Source organism: Pteropus alecto, unplaced genomic scaffold, assembly GCF_000325575.1.
Source record: "Pteropus alecto unplaced genomic scaffold, ASM32557v1 scaffold40, whole genome shotgun sequence".
Classification (NCBI taxonomy): Eukaryota; Metazoa; Chordata; class Mammalia; order Chiroptera; family Pteropodidae; genus Pteropus; species Pteropus alecto.
In genome coordinates this window covers 16,523,958-16,536,429 of record NW_006431919.1, presented here as the reverse complement: position 1 = coordinate 16,536,429, position 12,472 = coordinate 16,523,958, and the positions used below count along the sequence as shown (strand labels likewise).

The 12,472-nt window shown below is 32.9% G+C and overlaps 1 protein-coding gene and 1 pseudogene across 5 annotated transcripts in view; both read right to left on the bottom strand.

Annotated features, from left to right (window-relative positions):
* Nucleotides 1–12,472, bottom strand: part of RANBP17 (RAN binding protein 17) — a 245,233-nt gene that overhangs the window by 211,823 nt on the left and 20,938 nt on the right. For 4 of the 5 annotated variants that reach the window (XM_025043079.1, XM_006906589.3, XM_025043080.1 and 1 more), the window contains exons 8-11: nt 11,876–11,995; nt 9,830–9,976; nt 9,086–9,258; nt 6,902–7,095 (exon numbers count right to left, since the gene is read on the bottom strand). In XM_025043079.1, the coding sequence (XP_024898847.1) occupies nt 6,902–7,095; nt 9,086–9,258; nt 9,830–9,976; nt 11,876–11,995 (634 nt within the window). The remainder of the gene's footprint in view (nt 1–6,901; nt 7,096–9,085; nt 9,259–9,829; nt 9,977–11,875; nt 11,996–12,472) is intronic. The other variant, XM_025043082.1, reaches the window with a different exon arrangement.
* On the bottom strand, nt 270–388 carry LOC112475360 (annotated as a pseudogene).

Here is a 12,472-nt window from a genome sequence, read left to right as displayed (position 1 = left end):
CCACAGTCTTAAAAACTTCTTTGAGTCTAGCTGCCAATCTGCTAATTCTTTCTTCAGCTAGGTCTAATTTACTGTTTAACACATCCGTTACATTTTATTTCGTTTCATTTTATTTTATTTTATTTTATTTTTTTACACGTACAGCACCTGGTATTCTGTCCACAGTCTTAAAAACTTCTTTGAGTCTAGCTGCCTATCTGCTAATTCTTTCTTCAGCTAGGTCTAATTAACTGTTTAACACATCCATTACATTTTATTTTATTTTTTTACACCTACAGCACCTGGTATTCCGAAGTGGTCTCCCATCCAAGTACTAACCAGGCCTGACCCTGCTTTGCTTTCGAGATCAGATGAGATCGGGCATGTTCAGGGTGGCATGGCCGTAGTACCCATTACATTTTAGATCACAAATTTTTTTTTTTGCAATAATAAAAGTTTTACTTGAGCCTTCTTCAATCTGCCTGGCCATTTTTCATACACTTGGTAGCTTACTGGGATTCTATTTTTTATTCCTTTAAACATTTCATATATAATTATTTTATATTCCTGTCCAATTTCAATATCTTAAGTCCTTGGGGAGGGCTAAATCAAATGGACAATATATTGTTTCTGTTAGTGCTAACTTATGGTATCTTGTTTCATTGTTTGGTTATTTTTTAAATTGTAAACACTTATTTGATTGATCTTAATCTGCAGGATTCTGAAGGTCTTAAATTATGGTTGCTATTCTTCACAGAAATTTTAATTTACTTTTTGGCTGGAGCCAAGGGGATCAACCAATTAGGGCCACTTTATCCCTTTTAAGGGTGTAACTTCATGTAAGAATCTCAAGGTTGGTACACTGGCTTTGATCCTGCCCAAAGAGCTTGCCACTAATTTAATCACTGATATTGATCATTTGCCTTGGAAAGCAAAATTGCCTTTTGCCCTTGTTGCTGCTGACTGACCAGTCCCATTCTGGTTAAAGTTCATTTTTTTTGAGGGAGAAAGAAAGTAGTTAGAAGAAGGACGGAGTGAAGAGGGGCAGAGTGAAGGAGAAGGAACCTCAGAACTATGGGGTCATGTCCCATCATTGCAAATACAAGTCAAAAATGCATTGAATACACCGAACCTAACCGGACATCCCAGCCTAACCTGATCCACTAGAACTCTTCCATTAGTCTATAGTTGGGCAAAATCGTCCCACTGCTGCTGCCCAGAAATGCAAAGAGTATTGTATACATACCACTAGCTTGAGAAAAGATCAAAAATCAAAATACAAAGTATGGTTTCTGCTCAACGCATTATCACTTGCGCACCATCATAAAGTCAAAAAATTGTAAATTAAGCCATCAAAGTCGGGACCATCTGTACGTATTTCAAGCCCAGCAATCCGTTAACAAGTTTATCCATGATCTGACTGTTTTGCAGCTGGAAGGCCTTTCAGAACATCTAGTTGACAACACTGAAGTGAAAGTTACTACTCATCCTTTACTTTTAAAGAAGCAAAAACTAATCGTTATACAAACTGAAAAAAAAATATGTGATTTTATAGGTAGCTGGCTAAACATGAACCAAATTATAACATGATATACTCTGAATGAATGTAGAAAACAAATCTGAAAAGATACTGTATAAGGCTGCCATTGTGTCACCATGGAATAAAGAAAACACTACAATATCCACAAAAAATACTTAACTGAAGGGACAAGTGGGACTGAAATCCAGCCCACACTCACCAGGTGGTAAACCCTCACATGGCACTGCACCTGCCCGGGAGAAAGGGAGCCTTTTTCTCATTTGTACAAAGGCAGCAAATGTACTACTGATCTGGTAAGAAAGTAAAATAATCCTCAAAGTCCAAAAATAATGTGAGAGCTGAAATTTCGAGACATAAATAACTAACTAGAGAGAACTGGACCTTCTGCTTCGATGGTCAAAGGACAAAGCCTTGGGTATACCAAAGGTGAGGCATCCAATAAAAACCTCATAAAGCGGGGACACAGAGTTCTAACCTTAGTGAAAAGGTGAACTGGAGGGGGAAAACCTGGCCTAGACAGAGAATGATAACACAGAAACTTGTCTGACTTGACTTCCATGTTAGGTGGACAGGAAGAAAAGACCCTCAAGTCAGACCTCAAATGATTTATAGCCTAAATATAAACTACCAGTGTGATATGAAAAACCTTATTCTAAGGAAATAGTTTATATGGCATTGAGTTGGTAGTTCTCTACCCATTTAGTTACTGGACTGCACACTTCAATTAAAATACGGAAATGGTCAGAATGGATTTTTTAAAAGAAGGACTATATACTGTCCATAAGAAACACACATTAAATGTAAAGACACAGACAGAGTGGAAATAAATGGATGGAGAAGGTGATCCTACGTAAACAGAGAACATAAGACTGCACTGGCTTATGAGCACACCAGAGCAGAGATTTCAAGATAAAAGGGTCAACTAATAAAAAAGACAAAACTACTATAAATATCTACAAGAAGCAAAAATTAACAACTGAAAGTAGTATAAACAATTCCACAATCCTGTTTGGAGATTTTAGCACCTTTCTCTCTGTAAATAATAGAAACAGATCAAAACAAAATCCACAAAAAACAAAATAGTAAAGACAAAAACTATGTGAACAGCACTATTAACTGTCTTGGCTTAATTTCTATTTACATACTATTATACACAACAATGGTAAAATACACATTCTTTTCAAGTGTACCTGGTATGTTTACCAGGGTTCTGGGTCATTAAACTATTCTCAATAAATTTAAAAAGACTGAAATCATATAAAATGATATTGACTAAGACAGAATTAGAAATCAGTAACAATAAGGAAACTAGGATAACCCCAAATATTTGGAAATAAAAAGCACGCTTATAAATAATACACAAATTAACAAATAAACAACAGATTAAAAAATACTTTGTTACATAATAATTAAAATAAAAATTTATGAGATGCAGCTAAAGCAATGCTTAAAGTAAAATTTATAGCTTTAAATCTTTTTATTAGAAAAATGCCAAAATCTAAAAATCAAAGATGTGGAGTCTCCAATCCAAAATTAGGGGAGAAAAAGACCAAATAACAAGTATATTATAACCAAGTAGGATTTATCCTAGGAATGCAAAACTGGCTTAATATAGAAAAATCAATCAATGTAATTCACCATAATTAAAATGAAGGAAAAAAGGTCATTTGAATAGATGCAGAAAAAGCATTTTAAAAAAATCAATGCCCCATTATTATAAATAGTTGGGAGAATAGAACTTCCTCAAATTTATTATGGACAGCTTTAAAAAAAAAACTACAGATAATATCATACTTGATGGTAAAAGGCTGAATGCTTTTTCTGTACAAACTAAAACAAGGCCAGATTACCCACTCTTCCCACTTTTATTCAATACTGTATTGGAGGTCCTACCATTGAAATAAAGCAAGAAAAAGAAGTAAGAGGCATGAAGACATAAAACTGTCTTTATTTGCAGATGACATGATCATATAAAACAATCCTAAAGTATCTACAAAAAAGCTATTAGAATTAATAAGTGAATTTAGCAAAGTCATAGGACACAAAGACAAAAATCAATTTTAGTTTTATAGAGTAGCAGAGAATAATCATAAAATTTACAACAGCATAAAGACATATAAGAATAAATTTAGTGCAAGATTTTTAATACCTGTGCGCTGAGAACAACAAAGCATTGCAAAGAAAATTAAAGAACACCTATGTAAATGGAGCAATATAGCAAGTCGCTGAACTGGAAGACTGCGTACTGTGAAGATGACCTAAACTGAAGTACGCATTGACATGCAATCCCAATCAAAATCTAGTGAGTTTTTTGGAAGAAACTGACAAGCTGATGCTAAAATTAATACAGAAATTAATAATAAAAAAATGCCTAGAAGAGACAAAACAAGTTTTAGAAAGGAGAACAAGACCAGAGGACTTAAATTACCTGATATCAAGAATTATAAAGCTGTGCTAACCAGTACAGTATGAAACTGCCATAAGGATAAACATGTAGGTCAACGATACAGAACAGAGTTCAGTAACAGACCTTAGCCTTTTATGATCAATTGATTTTTGACAAAAAGTGTCATGATAACTCAATGGAGAAAAAAAGAGTCGTTTCAGCAAATGGTGCTAGAACTTGATAAGTGCGCGGGCTAGGGAGGGGACCTTATTTTTACCTCGTACCATTCACAAAATTAAACAAAGTGGATCAAAGACCTAAATATAATAGCTAAAAACATAAAACTTCTAGAAGAAAACATAAGAGAACATCCTTGCAACTTGGGTTGCACATTTCTTAAATATAAAAAGCACAAGCCATAAAGAAAAAATTGAAAAGGTAGATCATCAGAATTTAACTTTTGCTCTTTAAAGATAGTTAAGACAAAACCACGGAAAAGGAGAAAATATTTGCAAACACATACATGAAAAAGGGATTGTATACAGAATTATGACCCTCTTACAATTCTAGTAAGCATACATATAAAAGGACAAGCAACCCAATTTAGAAATGTGCAAAAAATGTGAATAGACATTTCACAAAAGACACAAGAATGGCCAAGAAAAGCACGATATATGTACAAGGTTAATTTGTACAGCATTAGTTTTAAAAGAAGATGGCAAATAACTCAAATGACTCTCAATAGTGGAGGATGATTAAATAAATGATGATACATTCAAAAAATAAAATGTTATGCATCTATAAAAAAATAAGCATTCTCTATATACTGCTTTCAAAATAGCTATAAAATACAGTTAAAGGAAAAAAAGCAAGAAACAGAACAGGGAGCTGGTATGCCACAGTCTATGTAAATAAGAGAGGGATAAGAATCTATACATTCCTAATTGTATATGCATAGGAAACTGGAAAGAATCATTACTTATTAGAGTGAAGAATGAGAGGACACATTATAGGTCTGGAACTGAACACATTTTCTTATTTCTGGACAATATAAACATATTACCTCTTGAAAAAGATTAGGTGAATTAATATAAAGTTTGATACGAAAATAACTAAGAAAATAGCCACATTAAAGTGATAAGTAAAGATAGGTCACAAACGTAAGAGACCATATTTACAATTCAAATAAATAAAGGATTAGTGTCAAAAGTATATAAAGAGCTCACTCCGTAAGAGAAAGACCAATAATCCAAATGGTGAGGGGGAAATGAACGAAAGTCATGAATGTATATATCGCTGATGATGACACAACTAACAGTCAATAAACATGAAACGATGCTAAACCTTGTTAATAATCATGAGAGTGAAAAGTCAAATATCCATGAGGTATAGCACCTCAACCAGTCAGGGTGAGTGGGATAAAGTAGTACAATCGTTCTGTAATCTAGTGGCATTGTCTACTTACTGATGCTGACCACGAAATGGGTATACATAACAATCTTTACAGCAGCATTCACTGTATGATCAAAAAATAGAGAAAACGAAAACCCACTGAAAAGAAAATGCATAAATAAACTGTGGCTTATTCAAAGAACAGAACGCTGGCAGCACAAATGAAGGAACTCCAGCTATGGCATCAACACAGACTCTCATCAAGGTACATCCTGAGAGAAGAAACAATACAGCAAGTTGTAGAAGAATAAATACAGCTTGATTGCATTTGTATGAAGTTCAGAAGTATGCAAAACCATGCATTATTTTCAGAACTTATACATATGCAGTAAAACTATGAAGAAAAGGCTTTAGTTAATAAACACCAAATTCAAGATTACAAGTATTTTCTGCTGGTAGGAAAGAGGATGAATTTGGAAAAGAAGAACAAAGGAACAACGAAGATATGCTGACCTATTCTTTAAGCTCCGTGATGGTGTCTGTCACCGCTAGCCACTGTGTCTCAATCTATATGAATATCCTCTTGTATATATTCGATATTTAACAATTTGCAAAACTCTACTAAAAGAAGTAATCAATGATGAAGAGACTAAGTGCTGCAAAAAATGTTAGTTCTCCCCAATTTAATTTATAAATAATGAAATCCTAGTAAGAGAACATTTAAAGTAGAAAAGGCTAACTATTCCACTATCTAGCTCTTCAGCAGTATTGTGCAACTAAACAAAAAGATAATGAATACAAGGCATTTTAAAGAGACATTATGTAAATGCAAAGGACAATTTTTTAAAGAATTTTTACAAAAAAGTTTAGATGAGAAATCATCTAAAGTAAGTTTTACTATCAACTCTTACTACTCATTTTCCAAAACGAGATAAAATATACAAAGAAATATTTTTAAAAAAGCCATTCTAGAACTATAATTAAAGTGCCTTCTACTATAAATGTATAAAGCCAGTTTCACTCTCTAACTCATCTTATTAAAAAAATCTGAAAAAGCTATTTATTTTCATTCCCTGTTATGTTCCTAAAAGGATTTAAGGGATATACAGAAATAAATAAACCCTCCTTCAATAAAGGATTAAAGAAAAATAATGGGATTCATAGATTAAAGAATTAAAATATAGTAATAAAGTCATGGTGAAGGCTAATACACAAATATAAAGCCATGATGAGGTCTTATATAATTTTTTACTGGCTAAAATTGGGCTCTGAATTTGCAATCATCTATAACAAAAAAGGAAACACAATCAGATCAGTTAAAAGGTCGTTAGAAGACAATACAGTCTACCCAAAGACTATTATTAGCTCTGCTTGATACTGATTCTGGAGAGAAATTTTGCCTGTGAATCTTATAAAGGAAAACTAAAATTAACCATTAAGCTACCAAAATATCCAGAAGGTTAAAAAAAAATTAATGGCTTATTAGAGGGTGAGGAAGTGGGGGAAATATATAAAAATAATTTGCATAAAATTATTAAAGTGATGAATGAAGCTACTTAAAATTCAACTTAAGACCATATAATAGTCATATGAAATTTACCAACCTTCCTGAATTGCCATGTCCACAGTTATCCCAGAAGCTGAATGCAGAAGCTTCTGATAATTCTGTGCGTTTTGGTCGAACAACTGTACAAGAAGAGTGCACGTCTTTTCATATTCACATCTGCTGACGGTGCATAACTGCTCCAACTGCTGAAACACAGTGGCGGTGTCATCCAGTGGATCATCTAAATGATCTCTGCAAATATATAAGAACGAGTTTGCAGACGACGTTAGAATGCGATGTACTTTCAGTCACCACAAATAAACTTTATGTTAAAGAAAAATTCCATCATGGTAAAGGAATAAAATAGATTGCAAGGTAAGAAATAAAATGTATTTGAAAATGACATGATTATGTACATAAAAAATACCAAAAAAACCTACAAAAAAGCTACTGGTGCTAACAAGTGCGTCTACCAAGGTCCTAGTACACAGGGTCAATAAACAAAATTCAACTGTATTACTATATACTAGCAATGAACAATTGGAAATTTAAATTTAAAAAAGCTTCTCTTCTAAAGGCACTAGAAAACATAAAATACTAATTAAATCTAATTAAACATATGTAAGATCTGAATGCTGAATACTACAAGATACTGACGAAAGAAATCACAGAAGAGCTAAATTAAAAGATAAACGTGCTCATTGGCTGAAAGACTTGATACCGCTGAGATGTCAATTCTTCCCCAAATGTTTATAAAAATTCAATGCAATCCCAGTCAAAATCCCAGCAGGGTTTTGTTGTAGATACTGACAAGATGATTCTAAAATTTACATAGAAACACAAAGGAAGTAAGAGCCAATAATTTTGAAAAGGGGAAACCAGAGTAAGTCGTCTACTATCTGATGTCAAAGCTTATTATAAGACCACAGCAATCAAGACAGGGTATTGGCAGAAGGAGAAACACATAGATTAATGAGAATAGGGTCCAGAAATAGAACCACATGTATGTGGTCAATTTTTGAAAATGGTGTAGAGGCAATTCAATAGAGAGAACATAGTCTTCTACAAATGGTGTTTGGATAATTTGCCACCCACATGCAAAAGAAAAAAAAAAGAACCTTAAGCTTTACCTCACATCACATACAAAAATGAATCATAGACCTAAATGTTAATTCTAAAAGTATAAAACCTCTAAAAGAAAAAATAAAGGATAAATTGGACTTCGTCAAACTTTAAAACTACTTCTCTTTGAAACACTTTGGGAAATGAAAAGGCAAGCTATAGACTGGGAGAAAATATTTGCAAAACACTATGATAAGAAGATGTGTGACCAGAATATACAGACCTCCAAATCTCAGTGTAAGAAAACAAACGACCCAATTAAAAAAAAAAAAAAAAAAAAACCACGGGCAACAGATTTGACTGGCACTTTGCCAAAGAATACATACAAATGATATGTAAGCTCATAAAAAGATACTCTACATTAAGAGTCATTAAAGAAATGCCAATTAAAACCATAATGAGGTATCTCTACACACCTTCAGAATGACTAAAATTTTAAAAAATTGACAATATCAAGTGCTGGTGAAGATGCAAGCAATTGTATCTTTCATACACTGCTGGTAGGAATGCAAAATAATCCAGCCACTTAGTAAACAGTTTGGCAGTTACTTATAAAGTAAAAAATGCACTTACCATGCAACCCGGGAGTCTCACACCTAGGTATTTACTCAAGAGAAATAATTATTCATAATTTACAAAAAATAAAAACAACCCAAATGTCTATTGACAAGTGAATGGATAAACAAACTGTGATAGGTCCATAAAATGGAATATTATTCAGCAATAAAAAGGAAAACTACTGACCCAACACAGAAGAACCTAAAACACATTCTGCTAAGTGAAAGAAGCCAGACTAAAAGGCTATGTACTATGTGATCTCACTTATATGACATTATGGAAAAGGCGAACACTACAGGGAAACAAAACAAATCGGTAATTGCCAGAGGCTGAGGGTAGGAAAGGGCTGACTACAAAGGGACCCAAAAGACCTTCTGGGAAGTGATGAAACTATCCTTTACCTTGACCGTGATGACAGTTATCAATCATATGCACTTGTCAGAACTAATTAAACTGCACACTAAAAGGGGAGAATTTTACAGTAGGTAAATTATACTTCGATTTTTAAAAATTCTGAGATGCAGAAGATGAAAATACAACAGAAAGATTTAGTTTTCAATACCTCACGACAATGGCAACAGATTCCAACCGAGAAGTGATAAAGGCCTTCGTGATTTCTGGTGCGTAAGTGTCTAATAAGTGGGGTTCAGTTGATTTCACAAAAGGAACTGATGCAACCATCCTTTGCCACAGAGTTAATAAATAATGAACACTGTTGGGAGCAAATTCCCAATGCTATAAAGAAATAAAGCAAATGTTATTGAAAATGACATATCTTCCTAGAATAAGAATTACAGAGGCAAAATTACTAAACAGAGATTTTAAAATTAATTTTTATCCTGATTATATAACCAATAAACACTTAACGTAGCAAATTTCATAAATGCAAAATAGTCTAAAGAAGAAATTAACAATCTCTCATTATTCTACCACCTAGGAATGTCACCATTAAAACGTTAGTGTACTTTCTTCTAATCTTCATTTCATGAATAGTTTTTCAGAGTGGCTATCATGTGGAAAATATGGTTTTAAAAACTTCCTCCAGACTTATAAAAAAAATTTCAAAAATTTCCCAAAAACCAATCTGTAAAAGTTTTATTTCTTCACAAAGATTTTACTATGACTTTTCGATTCATTCTTCAATATGTGTTATTTAGATTTTATAATTTTTTGTTATAAAAAATGTCACAATGAACATTTTTAGCAAAGCACTGTAATAATTGTTAAAAAAAATCCCCACCAAACCTTACCAAGAAATTGTTTTAAAACTATCTACAGTTTAATACCATTATATATTTCTATTTACCTGTAGGCTAGTAATGGTAAAATTAGCAATCAACCTGATAACTTCAGGATACTCCTTCACCATAACTAATTCTCCCAGCTGGTAATTTGTCTTTAAACGAGCTAAAAATCGACAAAATTCATGATAATTACCTGGATCAGACAAACCCTAAAATATGAGACAAAAAAGAAAAAGATATTTAAAAATACTCAAAAACAAATGAAACAAAATATTATACCATTAATAAAATTCCAAGGGTATTTTATTAAGTTTCCCAGTTTTCAAGGGTACTTATGGCACTTTATATCAACTGGGTAGGTATTAATGAAAGAAAACAAGTAATTCCTGTTGGATTTAACATGGTCATGAATGATTAATAACAAGGAATCCAAAGTAGAGGCTTTTGGAGGAAGCTCTGCACCATGATGACTAAATTATAATGTTTAGGAACCCATTGTATTATGCAAAACATTTATGTGTGTGTGTCCTGTAGCTTAAACAAAGTCAATAAAAGACTTGAAAGATATTTAAGGGAAAAAATAAGAATGGGCTCTTGAAAGCCCGGAAAAGAGCAATATCAGCTGGACGTAAGAAAAATGGTATATGTGCACACACAAATCACAGAAATGTCTGTTAATTTAACAAATTTTTATTGAGTACCTACAGGTATTGTGCCCTTTGGCAATTCTCTATTGCTAAATGGAGGATCATTTGAATAATTTATGGCAAGGTAGAACAGAAAGTTTAACAAAAATACTACGAGATATAGAGGTGACTTTGGGGGAAGATAGGTTAGAAGACCAAGACAGGTGCCCCTGATTGTCTGTGAGCTGCTTGAAGACACAGCACGCGTGCTATTATCTCTACAGGCTGAGCACTTTGCTTGGAAGCTGGCGTAAAAAATAATTAGAAAAGTATCTGTTTAATACTAAAAGAGTTTCTAAGAAATGTCATTCGAATGAGCTACATGAAAGAATATAAAATAGTGTCTAATTATTAAAGACAAATTATAAAAAGATATTATGTACTCATAGGTCTTCTGATACGTGTCTGTGATTCTAAAATAATTAATATAATATTCGAGCTAACTTTTACAGCCATAAACCATCAACATGTAGATGTTGGAAAATCAATTAAGAGAATTATCTGACACTAGCATATTACCTTCCACATAAAGAAAGATTGATGACGGTAATTAAAACAACTTTTAGAATTTTTTAAGTATATTGGTAAAATCCCATTTATCAGCAAAACACGTAAATTTTACAGTACAGTTATGCTAACACTGAAAAGGTAAAGCAAATGCACAATATATAAAATACTCCTGAGAATAACCTGCAAAAACAATTGCTCTTTATAATTTTCCTTATGTAGATATTATATGTCCCCTCAAAAATCAGTAACCACCAAGAGACTTACATAAACCTCCTTAAATCATATAACTTTAAAAAATCTGTACTTTCATTACAGATATTTTAAACCAAAACCAAAAAGTAAAACAAAAAATTTTATCTAGACATGCAAAAATCATTAATTAATAATGGCTCTGTATTCCTCTGAAATAAATACTGCTATTGAAGCTTTGCAGTTAGTGTTGAGAGTAGATTTTAAAATCTACAAACTCTTATTTGTCCACAAGAGGGCAAAAAGACATTATTTCATAATTTAAAGCCACTTATTACAATGTTAACATTCAGATTTAAGTCTTCTAGTTCAGAAGATATAACTCTGAGTTAATCACTTCACTAATTTAAGAAGTACAATCAAAGAAATGTAGCACAATGGTAAAAACAAACAAACAAAAAACGCAGAAGCATAAGATATATAACCTCTATTCACCTAAAAGGATGCAAAAAATAAAAGAGGAACAACACAGAAATCTGTCAAGAATACATCCATTTTTAAAAACTGCCCGTTTCTACTACAAATGAAATATAAGGAAGATGGATATGATACTTCATGTTTTCTTCCAGTACCATAATAAAGTCACGGGTTTCTTATACAGCTTTCAGCAGAAAAACTGTTATTTCTACATGCTAAATATTAATTAAATTACTTCGTAAATACCTGAGGGTTTTCAAGTATCCTCCTTACTCCCTTAATTAAATTACCAAGGTACTTGGCACGTTCAGGACTGCTAAATAAGGACCTTCTTGTAGAAGCAAACTGAACTAAACATGAAAGAGCCTGAAAAAGGGAAAACAAACTTCATTTCAGTTTTTAAAGTAACTACGGCCACATGTGAGGTACACTTGTCTTTATATAAAAAAATTTATTTTTTGTGATTAAAAAAGCATCATAGAATCTAGAAATAATGAAAGCTAAACATTTAACATATCAATCACCACTACCACCCACGAGTCTTCAGCTCCATGACCAACATTCCTGTTTCTACCTGCGTGTTCTCTCCTCTAATATTCTTATCATATATTAAATATGCCGGAGCAGAGCCTGGACACGCACATACTCAAAAGGCTTCCAACTGCTTCTGATGACCAGTTCTGTTTGCAAACCCATGAATCAGACGTTCTACCCAAGAGAAAATATGGTTTCGCGGCAGAGTATATTTGGGAAATACAGCACGTTATGCACTATGGCATCCTGCAGTGGGATAAACCCCTGGAGCTTCATTAATCTAACATGCCCCAAATCTGTTTGGTGATA